The 11,731-nt window shown below is 51.0% G+C and overlaps 1 protein-coding gene across 5 annotated transcripts in view; it reads right to left on the bottom strand.

Moving 5' to 3' along the window:
* The window catches only part of HEATR9 (HEAT repeat containing 9), a 28,025-nt gene extending 18,460 nt beyond the window's left edge, over positions 1-9,565 (bottom strand). Inside the window, exons 1-2 of one of the 5 annotated variants that reach the window (XR_014508672.1) lie at positions 9,042-9,562; positions 7,827-7,876 (exon numbers count right to left, since the gene is read on the bottom strand). Coding sequence is in view for 3 of the 5 variants with exons in the window: in XM_083430051.1 (XP_083286177.1) it covers positions 7,827-7,876; positions 9,042-9,138 (147 nt within the window). In the remaining 2 variants the exon portion in view is untranslated. Of the gene's footprint in view, positions 1-7,826; positions 7,877-9,041 lie in introns of all 5 variants that reach the window. The other 4 variants (XR_014508673.1, XM_083430051.1, XM_083430049.1 and 1 more) reach the window with 4 other exon arrangements.
* Positions 9,566-11,731: the final 2,166 nt, after the last annotated feature.

Raw genomic sequence — 11,731 nt, forward strand, 5'->3', positions numbered from 1 at the left:
CTCCCTGATCCCGATGCCTTGGACTCCTCCCCCCTACTGCACTCTGGGGGGGACGCTGGCCCGGATTTCCAGCTGCTACTCCCTGAGTCCCCTCCTTCCCGAGGTGTCCCCCTGGGCTCTCCCCTTGCCCTGACCATGGGGGCCCCTTTCTGTGAATCCTCCGAGTCACTGGAGAGACTCAGAGACCTCGGACTACTGTCGCCGCTGACATTTCCTTCCGACTCCTCCCCCTCGCTCTCCGTTTCTTCCCTCTCCTGTGACTCTGCTCCTGAACCCCTGACATCCATCCCCCCCTCGAAGCCCCCCCTTCCCCTCTCCCCTTCCTCCGGCGGGGGTGCTGGGTGCTCCGTCGTTGTGGGGGTGAATGGTGGATACAGTTCGTCCCCCGTGGCGTGCATCCAGTTAGAGAAATCCGGCTCGTCCTCCATGTCTTCGCCGACCTCGTTCTCCTCTGCTTCCATCTCCGTGCCGCCATGCTCGAACCCAACGTCCTCCCCCATCACGTCCATGTCCCTCTCACCCTCGTTCCCCTCTGGGTCCGTTGCCTGCCAAGGGCCCCTCAGCCACCTCTCCTCTCCTCGATTGTCCCACCAAAAGGAGCGGTCTGAGGCAAACCCCGAGGGCGAGCCCTCCGGTGAACGTGTTTCTAATGCTGGTTCTTCGTCCGAGGTGAATCCCTGGAACGTGCTGGTAGAAAGCGTGGGTGTGAAAAGCCAGTCGTCGAAATACTCGGCTGGCATGGGCCTGTGTGGGAACAAGGCATGAAACTCCTCTTTGAGGAGAGGCTCGTCCAGGGCATAGTCCGGCACCCAACTGTTGGCGCTGGCCGGGGTACCTTCCCTTGCGAGAAAATATTCGACTCCCTCTTCCCCCCATCTCGAGTCCAAAATCTCTGTGACCTGGTTGATGGGTTCCCTTCTTGGCGACTCCCTCCTTGGGGGGATCTCCTCATACTGGTCTGGTGCCGTGCCCTGCGCCTGAAATCGGTGAGGTGCTTTGTAGGGCGTGAGCACCGACCTATGGAATACTGGGTGCATTCTGGATCCTTCCGGAAGTGTCAACCGGAAGGCCACCGGATTGATCTGTGCCTCAACTAGGTAAGGTCCTAGCTGCTTATGTCCGAGTTTCTTCTTAGCTAAGGATCTTGTCGGCACTGCGTGGGCCGCTAACCACACCCAGTCTCCCACCTGTATGTCTTCACCAACCCTCCTGTGCTTGTCAGCCTGCAGTTTGTATGCGTGCTTTGCCAGCTCTAACTGCCTCCGAAGCTGCTCGTGAACTTCCTGCAATTCCGCCGCCAAGACTTCCGCTGCCTGTGGCTCCCCCTCCCCCGGTCTCTCTAATCCCGGGAAGGTTCTGGGATGCCTCCCGTTGTTGGCGAAGAACGGCGTCACCCCTGTGGACACGTGCTTCGTGTTGTTGTAAGCGAACTCAGCGAGCGGCAGGTAGTCCACCCATGTCGTCGGCTGTTGATTTGCATAGCATCTCAGGTACTGCTGCATGACGGCGTTGACGCGTTCCGCTTGTCCGTTGGTCTGCGGGTGTCTCGCCGACGCTAGGTGGATCTTGACATTCAGGAAACCCATCAGCTTCTGCCAGAAGCTCGAAATGAACTGGCGCCCCCTGTCGGACAAAATAGACCGTGGCAGTCCATGCACTCTGAAGACGTGGTCTATGAACAGCTTGGCGGTCTGTTCTGCCGTGGCCACCTTCGCGCACGGAATGAAGTGGGCCATTTTAGTGAACATGTCCACCACCACTAGCACTGCCGTTTTACCCCTTGAGCTGGGTAAATCCGTGACAAAGTCCAGGGCCACCCTCTCCCACGGTTCGCTCGGAGTCTGCAGCGGTTCGAGCAGTCCCGCCGGAGGTTTGTGCACTGATTTGGCCCTTTGGCAGGTGTCGCACCTCGAGACGTACTCCGCGACTTCCCCCCGCATCTTGGGCCACCAAAAATCCCTGGCAACAAGGTCTGCCGTCTTCTCCTTGCCAAAGTGCCCGGCGGTGGGTGCGTCGTGTAACTGCTGCAGTACCTTCGCCCGGAGGTCGTCTCCCGGTACATAGAGAGCTCCTCTGCGGATGAGCAATCCGTCTCGTACTTGGAACTCGTCATCCTTCACCGTGCCCTTGTGCACCTCCTCCATCTTGGCTTGTGCAAAGGGGTCCCCCTGCAGTGCTCGACGGACCGCCTCCAAGTCCACGGTTGCTGCAGCGCACGCCCACGCTTTCGGAGCGAAAATGTGCTTGGCCGCTGCTGGTGCCGCCTCTTCAAGGTATTGCGGCTTCCTGGACAGTGCATCCGCCATGCTGTTGTTGTCGCCTGGGATGTATTCTATCCTGAAGTCGAAATCCGCGAAAAATTCCGCCCATCTGATGTGCCGCTGGTTTAGGAATCTTGCCGTGCGCCAGTACTCCAGGTTCTTATGATCCGTGCGAACCTGCACGGTGTGCTTGGCCCCGACGAGGAAGTGCCGCCACGCCTTGAATGCTGCATGAATGGCCAGCAACTCCCTGTCCCAGATGGTGTAGTTTTGCTCCGACTTGCTGAGCTTCCTAGAGTAGAAGGCACACGGTCTCCAGTCCCCATGCGGGTCCTCTTGCAACAGTACGGCGCCCACGGCTCTGTCTGAGGCGTCTGTTTCAACCCTCAGCGGTTTGCTGGGATTCACATGCAGTAGCTGCCCTTCGGACGAGAAGAGACGCTTAAGGTTCTGAAAGGACTGCTCCGCTTGCTCCGTCCAGATGAACTTCTTCTTCTTAGAGCTGAGCGTGTCCGTAATGGCCGCCGTCTGCATCGCGAACCCCTTGATGAACTTGCGGTAAAAGTTGGCGAACCCCACAAACCGCTGGACCTCCTTCCGATTGCGCGGGCTCTTCCAGTCCAACACTGCGCGAACCTTGGCGCTGTCCATGGCAAGCCCCTTGTCCGACAGCTTGTAGCCCAGGAAATCCACCTCCTTCCTGTCGAACTGGCACTTCTCCAGCTTGGCATACAGTCGATGCTCCTGCAGTCTCTGCAGAACTTCCTTGACGTCTCTCTCGTGGGTCTCCTCAGATTCTGAGAATATCAGGATGTCGTCCAAGAAGCAGACGCATGTCTTGTAGAGGAGACCCGCCAGGACGTGATGCATGAAAGCTTGAAAACAGTGGGCGCCATTTTGTAAACCGAAGGGCATAACTCTGTATTCATATGTGCCCAGGGGCGTGAACATGGCAGTCTTCCACTCGTCTCCTTCCCGTATGCGAATCAGGTTGTACGCCCCTCGCAGATCCAACTTTGTAAAAACGCGGCCTTTCCTCGCCGTCGCCAGCAGGTCATCTATCTTGGGCATGGGAAAGGCCGCGGGCTTGGTCTTTGAATTTAAGAGCCTGAAGTCTACCACAAGTCTTTTTTGGGGCGTGTCCCTTTTCTTCACAAAGAATACAGGACTGCCCCCCGCTGCCTTCGACTCCCGGATGAAACCGCGCTTCAAGTTGAGGTCTATGAACTCCTTGAGCTCCTGCAGCTCGTCCTCAGACATGGAATACAGTTTCCCGGCTGGCAGCGTCGCTCCTGGCAGGAGGTCAATCTTGCAGTCATAGGGCCTGTGGGGAGGCAGCTTGTCCGCTTCCTTCTCGCAGAAAACCTCCAAAAACGCTGCGTACTTGCGCGGCACTGCTTGCAGCGTGCCTAATTGTAGCTGCGGGTCGTCCCCTCCTTCTTCCGGGCTAGGAAGGATGCAATGTTCCGCGCAATAGGAGGAGCCGAAGGTCAGTTGGCGCTGGTACCACGCCAATGCTGGGCTGTGCCTGTGCAGCCAACTCATGCCCAGGACTACAGGCGTGTCCGACAGGTGGGTGACGTTAAAGCTGATGACTTCTCGGTGATTTCCAATCCGCATCACCATTGGTTGCGTTTGTTGCACCACCTGCCCCCCTAACAAGTCTCTGCCATCCACCGTGACAACGTTCAGGGGCAGTGTGGCTGGTAGCAGTGGTATATTGTGCTGCTGAATGAATTCCAGTCCTATAAAGTCAGCGTTGCTGCCGGAGTCAATGGTGATCGGCACCTCCACAGTGCGTCCATTGGGCAGTTGGAGAGACGCTGTAAGCTGCACCACTGGTTTGGGTGGGAGGGGGTCTGTGGGTTGCAAAAGTGCTGGGGATTGTTTCATTGACTTGTCTGGCTGGACCCCAGTGCCTCTTCCTCCAGCCAGACTCCGTCGTTTAACTGTTGCTGCGTTTTCAATTGAGCAGCTTCAGCGACTGTTGCCGAGGCTGCAGTGTGCTTGTGGAGCCTCTGGGGACACTCTTTCGCCATGTGTTGAGCACTGTCGCAGATGTAGCACTTCCTGTTCCCTCTAGGAGGCTTCGTTTTGGCTGCTCCCGGCGTTAGGGCTCTGTTAGCTGACTGAGCCCTGGCACCTCCTATCTCCATCGGCTCTTCTCCCCCTCCCTGCGAGGGTGTGGAGTGCGCACGCGCTGCTTCTCTGGGAAAGAAGGGAGGTGCTCTGGCTGGTGCCCTTCCCCAACGCCCTTCTTCCCTGTTCCAAGGACGTTCTTCCAGATGCACCCCGATCTCCAGAGCCCTCTGGACTACCTGCTGGGTGCTCTTTGGTCTCTCCCCTCTTCCAATCTCCGCTTTTACATCTGCATTCAACCCCTCCCAAAAGAGGTCTCTGACTGGCGCAGAATCTTTTTCCCACCCCAGGGCATGAACCAGTCCGAAAAATCGAGTATGGTACTGCCGCACGCTGGCTTTGCCTTGTTTAAGTCCATGTATGTCCCTCCTGGCAATATCGACGTCTACCTTTGATAAAAAGCATGAGTCCATTGCTTTAATAAAAGCCTTCGCATCTTGGAGCGCTGGATCATTGTCCCTCCATAGATTCCGCAGCCACGTTTTGGCTTCCCCATGCAAATGGGACAGGATAAACCCCACTCTCTCTCTCTCATCTCTAAAGTCTTTGTCAAGGAGATCCAGCGCAAACAGCAGGTCTGCTCTGAAGTTGGGGTACTGCTGCAAACTCCCGTCGAAATGCGATACAAGGCTGCCTCCCCTCCTCCCCAAGCCAATGCCTTCTGCCTTGGATCCCGTTTGCCCCTGTTTAGAAAGCACGTCCAACCTGGCCTGGAGATCCCGGCAGGAGGTAACCATTTCCTCCTCTCTCTTCCTGGATGCAATTACCTCCGTGCTGAGGTGCGTCACCGCTTCTTGCAGGGCTTTTATCTGCTCTTCCGTCGTCATCTTGCCTGAGTTTTGTGAGCTCTGTAAGCACCCCTCCTCTGTCCTCGCTGCGTCGACTCACGTGGCGAGGTTCTTGGTGCCAAAACTTTAAAATTTGAGACAGAGCTTACTGTCAGAGCTGGCTCCGGGTCCCAGCTCACCAAGGACCAACGCTAGCCGATCGTACAGTAACAAAGTCTTTATTGAAGAATAGTCTCCATTTACAAGTCTTAGCGTCCCAGCCCTACGTCTGGACTTTAGACCGGCGAAGCTCTGTCTGGATCTCCGCCCCCTGTGCACCAGTTTAATACTCTAATCTTACTCCACCTCTTCCTTCTCTCTCTCTTCCTCTGGGTCTTACTACCCCCCGGGGTCTCATTCCTCCTGGACTCTTCCGACGCAGAGCTTGACCCCTCTGACTCCTCCCCCTCTCTTCGGCGGGCTTTAGGACCTGGCTCCCTACCCGGGCTGCCCACCTTGCCGCCCTCCTGTACATTTGAACTTGGCGCGCGCGCGCGTTTTACTTTCCGGATGACCGTTTCCTCGCTCCCTGACGAGGGTGTGGTCAGTCCTGCCTCACGTTCTCCCTCTGCCTGCGCGCTCCCTGATCCCGATGCCTTGGACTCCTCCCCCCTACTGCACTCTGGGGGGGACGCTGGCCCGGATTTCCAGCTGCTACTCCCTGAGTCCCCTCCTTCCCGAGGTGTCCCCCTGGGCTCTCCCCTTGCCCTGACCATGGGGGCCCCTTTCTGTGAATCCTCCGAGTCACTGGAGAGACTCAGAGACCTCGGACTACTGTCGCCGCTGACATTTCCTTCCGACTCCTCCCCCTCGCTCTCCGTTTCTTCCCTCTCCTGTGACTCTGCTCCTGAACCCCTGACAGGTGTACTCTTCCCACCTTGGATCAAATCTATGCTTCCAGGTGCCATAAGAAAGTTGCAGAGATCGTGCAGGATAGTGCTCACCCCGGAAATGATCTCTTACACCTGCTGTCTTCTGGAATAATGTACAGGGTTATAAAGACTAGGACTAGCAGCCTGAGAAACAGTTTCTATTCAAATATTATTTTGGCTTTAAACGCAGTGTAAGGTAGTCTCTATGGGAATATATTGTATTTAATTATGGGGTATCAGAGTTTTTAGGGGGCTAACCAGGCCGGAATAGCTGGGATAGCAGGCTTGTTGGTTTTTGAATGTCTGGTGTAGATTTTTTCAATTTCGTTGTTCCGTATGGGACAATGACAATGAAGATTATCGTATCGTATAATGCTTATACCAAAGTACAAGACCACTTGTAGGCATTTTCTCTCTTCTAACCAATATACAAGGGCGGACTTTGGTAATATGGCGCCCTGGGAAAGGACAAATTTTGGTGCCCCCCCCCCAACTTTGAGTAGGTACCCATATAAATATAGGCTTTTATTACTATTTTTTTGTGGTGCCTTGGTTTGGCACTCTGTGCAGGGGAACTGCCTGCATGGCCCTGCATGTTGCAGAACTCACTTCTGTTTATTTTTTTTAGAAAGCGACATTCATCATTTGGATGGGGAGGGTATGTGTGGAGGAAAACTGTAAATATTGCCAGTGAGTATGTCTTCCTATGTGGCACATGATTTCTGAAGAGCAGCAGCAGCTCCCAGAATTCCTTCAAGGTTCTGGGATGGGACAAGGTGCAGCAGCAGAAAAGAGGGACGATGTGTAAAGAGCATTTGCCGTTTGTGTATAATTAATACGCATTAATGCGGTGACTACCATGCCTGGATATAAATACAAATCAAGCTGGTAGAACCAAAGAAGCTTAAAACAAAGCAGGCTGGGAAAGTTACAGAATACCAACCAGTCCTCCGTTTTCTCAAAACAGGCAAGGCTTGATGCAAGCAGGGAGGCAGTAGATGGTTAACAAGTGTGTGCCTATCACAAGAAAATAATTCTTGGACATGATTGCAGGCACAGCTAGGTAAAAAGAATTATGCATTCCATACATGCACGTAGGAAGGCAGGCCATTCAGAGCCAGGATTGGAAGGTGGATTTTGCCCCCTCTGCCAGATTGTTTCCAAGTGCAATGTTTTATTTTTCCCCCATAGGAGAAATTGATAGCCATCTGCTTTCATGGAGGGAAGTAAAAAGCTGCTGTGACTGTTCCAAAGCAGTCAAAATCCCTGGTGTCTAGGCTGAGGGTAAGGTTTTGCCTCCTTGAGGCTGTTGCAGATTTGCAGCCTATCTACAGTGGTACCTCGGGTTACATACGCTTCAGGTTACAGACTCTGCTAACCCAGAAATAGTACCTCAGGTTAAGAACTTTGCTTCAGGATGAGAACAGAAATTGTGCTCCGGCAGCGCGGTGGCAGCAGGAGGCCCCATTAGCTAAAGTGGTGCTTCAGGTTAAGAACAGTTTCAGGTTAAGAACGGACCTCTAGAATGAATTAAGTACTTAACCCGGGGTACCACTGTACTTTGTTCAACGCAGAACACAAAAGCCACTGAGAAGGGGGGCTTATTTACATAGCCCCACCCCTTCATCAGCATAGCTCCACCCTTGGAGCCACTTCATGCCAAGAGTTGGAAAGGATATTTCAAAATGGCTTTTTACAAATAAGGATCATGGGGCTCCAGCTATGACCTGGTGAACGGAGCTTCTTGGCATCGTGGACCGGACAGGCTTTCCAGTTCCTAAAAGGAGGAAAGCAGAGGAAAGCCCATCACTAGGCAGAGGAGTATGTTACTTTGTTGGTAGTTGACTTTTTATCTGTTTAACACCAATGTTATTGTGCTGCAGCACAACAAAACCAGGACAAAACAAGAACAAAACAAAACAAACTTTGAATGGTGTTAAAAGTTACAGGACATGCACTTTGTGTGGACTCTGTAAAAACAATGTATACTAGAGAAGCAGATATCCTACAATAAACGCCCTTCTGGCAGCACCCTAAGGCAGAAATCCTATGTCCCCTTAGGGCCAAACTTGAACCATGTGCTTTTTAAACATGCTTTTGTCTACTATAAAGGCAAGGGTGGGAGATAAACTTGCACAGAGGGTGAGAGAAAAATCCATGGAGCTAGCCCGGGGGGGGGGGGGGGGCAGAATAACAAAACTTTCATGTCAATTCCATTCAGGAACTTTACAAATCTGACAAGTTTGTGGGTGGCTCTGTTGCTTGGTATGAGTTGTCGGCAAAAATGAGCCTTACTGAACTACAGTGGTACCTTGAGCTACAAATGCCTCAGGTTACAAACGCTTCGGGTTACAAACTCCGCTAACCTGGAAGAGTTACCTCAAGTTGAGAACTTTGCCCCAGAATGAGAACGGAAATCATGTGCCGGCGGCGCAGTGGCAGCAGGAGGACTCATTAGCGAAAGCACGCCTCCAGTTAAGAACAGTTTCAGGTTAAGAACAGAACTCCGGAACAAATTAAGTTTGTAACTAGAGGTACCACTGTATTGGACCACACTAAACTGTTCCCTGGTATTAAAATGACCAAGAGGCTCCACGGTTTAGACCACAGTGCCACCCTTGTCTCAACCATGCAAAGGACCCACAGCCTCCAAGGCCTGCTCCTCCTCCAGGCCTGAAGTCACTGTCTATTTGCCTCCACTCTCCAAGCACACAGGCAATTGCCAGAATGAGATGGAACATCCTCTTGCCTTGTACAATATGGACTGAGAAGAAGACAGACAGCAAATGATTGTGCAGTGGGAGTGCTCTGCTGGCAAGGAGGAAAGAGACCCACACTTGAAGGGAAGAATCTGGCCTGAAGCCTGGATCTAGCAGCTAGCAGTTCACACAATAATAAAGGATACCATCAACATCACATTATTTCCTGAAGTTCTAACTCACCGTTGTCCTGTATTATCTCAATCATAGAGCTCCATGATAACTTTTGAGGCACTTTGACGCCGCAAGTGTTCTCTGGGAGCATTTTTGTCCCACCCATTTTTGTCCCTTTTTACTGCAAGCCTGGCTTTGATCACTTCAGAAGTTGATGGAAGACAGATATTTCAGCCAACACCTGGTGGTTCATGAGGACTCATTGTTCCTGAGCTCGGAGTGAGTGATGTCATAAACCACTACTATGATTAGGCCTTTGTTTTACATACCCCCAAGCATAGAAGTGAGAGTGATTCAATTCCAGGTATTTCTTCAGCCTGATAATGATCATCTCGATCCGTTTCAATGTGGTTTCTGACTGCTTTGGGGATCCAAAACTGTCCTGATGGATGATCTACCCCAGACCCTCCAAATGTCCCTATTTTCCAGTGATAGTCCTGGATTTACAGAAGCCGAATCGGTTTCAGATTTGATTCTGGAATGTCCTGCTTATCCTCAGGACTTCCCTGTTTTCATGGGAGAAATATTGGCAGGTATGGAGCTATGTGATGCCTGAGCCAAAGAGATAAGTAACTATACAACCTTTAGAAGACATTAAACATTGATATTTGATGTTTTGTTGTGTTTTTTATATATGTTGGAAGCCAACCAGAGTGGCTGGGGCAACCCAGTCAGATGGGTGGTATATACCGGTAAATAATAAAATTGTTGTTGTTGTTGAACAGGATGTCCCTACAGTGGTACCTCAGGTTAAGTAATTAATTCGTTCCGGAGGTCCGTACTTAACCTGAAACTGTTCTTAACCTGAAGCACCACTTTAGCTAATGGGGCTTCCTGCTGCCGCCGCGCCACCGGAGCACGATTCCTGTTCTCAACCTGAAGCAAAGTTCTTAACCTGAAGCACTATTTCTGAGTTAGCGGAGTATGTAACCTGAAGCGCATGTAACCTGAAGCATATGTAACCTGAGGTACCACTGTATTTCCATCAGAAAAATGTTGGAGGGTATGCTATCCCAGAAGCTGGACAGGAGTAGGAGCATCCCTATTGGTTCTGCTGACTCTCTTACCAGCTTTCAATACCATTGTCCACTGCATGCTATGTGCCAGCAGAGATAGGAATTGAAGGCATTGTTTTATAGTGGTTCTAATCCACCTTGGAGAGTAGGTTTCAGGTGGTGATAGCGGCTTACTGTTTGACACCATGGCCTTTGGCTTAGTGAGTTCCACAGAGTTTCATCTTGTCCCTCATCTTGTTTAACATCTTCATGAAACCATTGGGATGGTGTCATTGGAAGGGAAAGCCCTGCCAGCCTTCTCATGTCTTCAGGAGCTCTAGTCCTTTCCTGAGACAACTTCCTGCTTCAGAAGCTGGTGAAGCTAAAGAGGGTATACTGTATACATATTTCTAATAAGTGAATGAAAAATTAATGTACCAGCCATCCCAGTGAAATCCCAGCAAGAACCATGATACTAGTATACGGTAAGTGATTTAAGGAACTGGGACACACAATCTTTCAGAGCCATTTTGTATGTACTACAGTGGTTTGGTTGGAGGTTGTTATTTGAAGTTCTCAAAACAGCAATGTCATATTAGATTTATTTATGCTGGAACAGAATCCCCAAGTTGCTTTTGAAACATAAAGTGTGTGGCAGAAAATACAGGGAGGGGTCTTGGAGTGAGTTATTAAAAAATAAATAGCAGCACAGTGGTACCTCAAGGCCCCCTAGATTTAGAGGCCTGAGTTGTCCTGCCCTCACATGAAGTTTTGGGTTTGCAATTTTGGGAGAGGGGAGACTGCCTGCTGGGGAGCGGGAGGGCTGGCGAGGCCCCCTAGATTTAGAGGCCCTAGGCTTCAGCCTACTTAGCCTATACATAAATCCGGCACTGCCTAGCCTCATGGGATGCCACAAAAGTGTTGGGCAGCAGCCATTTTTTGTCCGCAACAAACAGAAAAACCATTGTGATCTTGCAACGCACTAAAGCAATGGGTACCTTGTTAGACATTTCCCCCTGAGCACCTGGCCCTAGTTTTATTTGATTCACTGCATGGGGCTCTTGAACGTTCAGGTGAACCCAAGGAGGAATTTGTTCATATTAATTCCGACAAGGGAGTTCTGAAAACAAAACTGTATCTTGAATCTATATATATACTCCTGTTTTGCTGTTTACAGGCCATTAAACTGCAAAGGGAACAATGCCAGAGGCCTTGTTGCTTTATGTAATCCTGATTATAACAGAATGGAAACCCGGTGTAAACAAACCTGAAAACCTATATAATTTTTTTGTACATTAAACCTCTGGAGGATATTCTGCTTAATGTAAGAAGCTGCCTTAGACCAAGTCAGACCAGTGATCTAGCCAGATCAGTATCTTCTTCACTGATTGGCAGTGGCCCTCCAGAGTTTCAGAGACGGGACAGTCCTATCCCTACATGGAGAAGCTGGAGATTGAACCCAGGACATTTTTCATGCAATGCAGCGGCTCTAACACTGAGCCACAGCCCCTCCTTTCGTGACTAGTTTGCGCAAATTGTGGAACTTGAGTTAAAATGCTTTTTAAGCCCAGAACTGAAAGAGTACCTTTAAACTAACCTACAGTATACATAGTCATATTAATGGTGAGTGAGTGTGGTAGAGCCCTAATGTGTAATTTTGTCACTGACCAGAAGGAGAAAAAGTGGCATATTCTGCTTTGACAC

Source organism: Podarcis tiliguerta, assembly GCF_965153285.1.
Source record: "Podarcis tiliguerta genome assembly, chromosome: 2".
Taxonomy (NCBI): domain Eukaryota; kingdom Metazoa; phylum Chordata; class Lepidosauria; order Squamata; family Lacertidae; genus Podarcis; species Podarcis tiliguerta.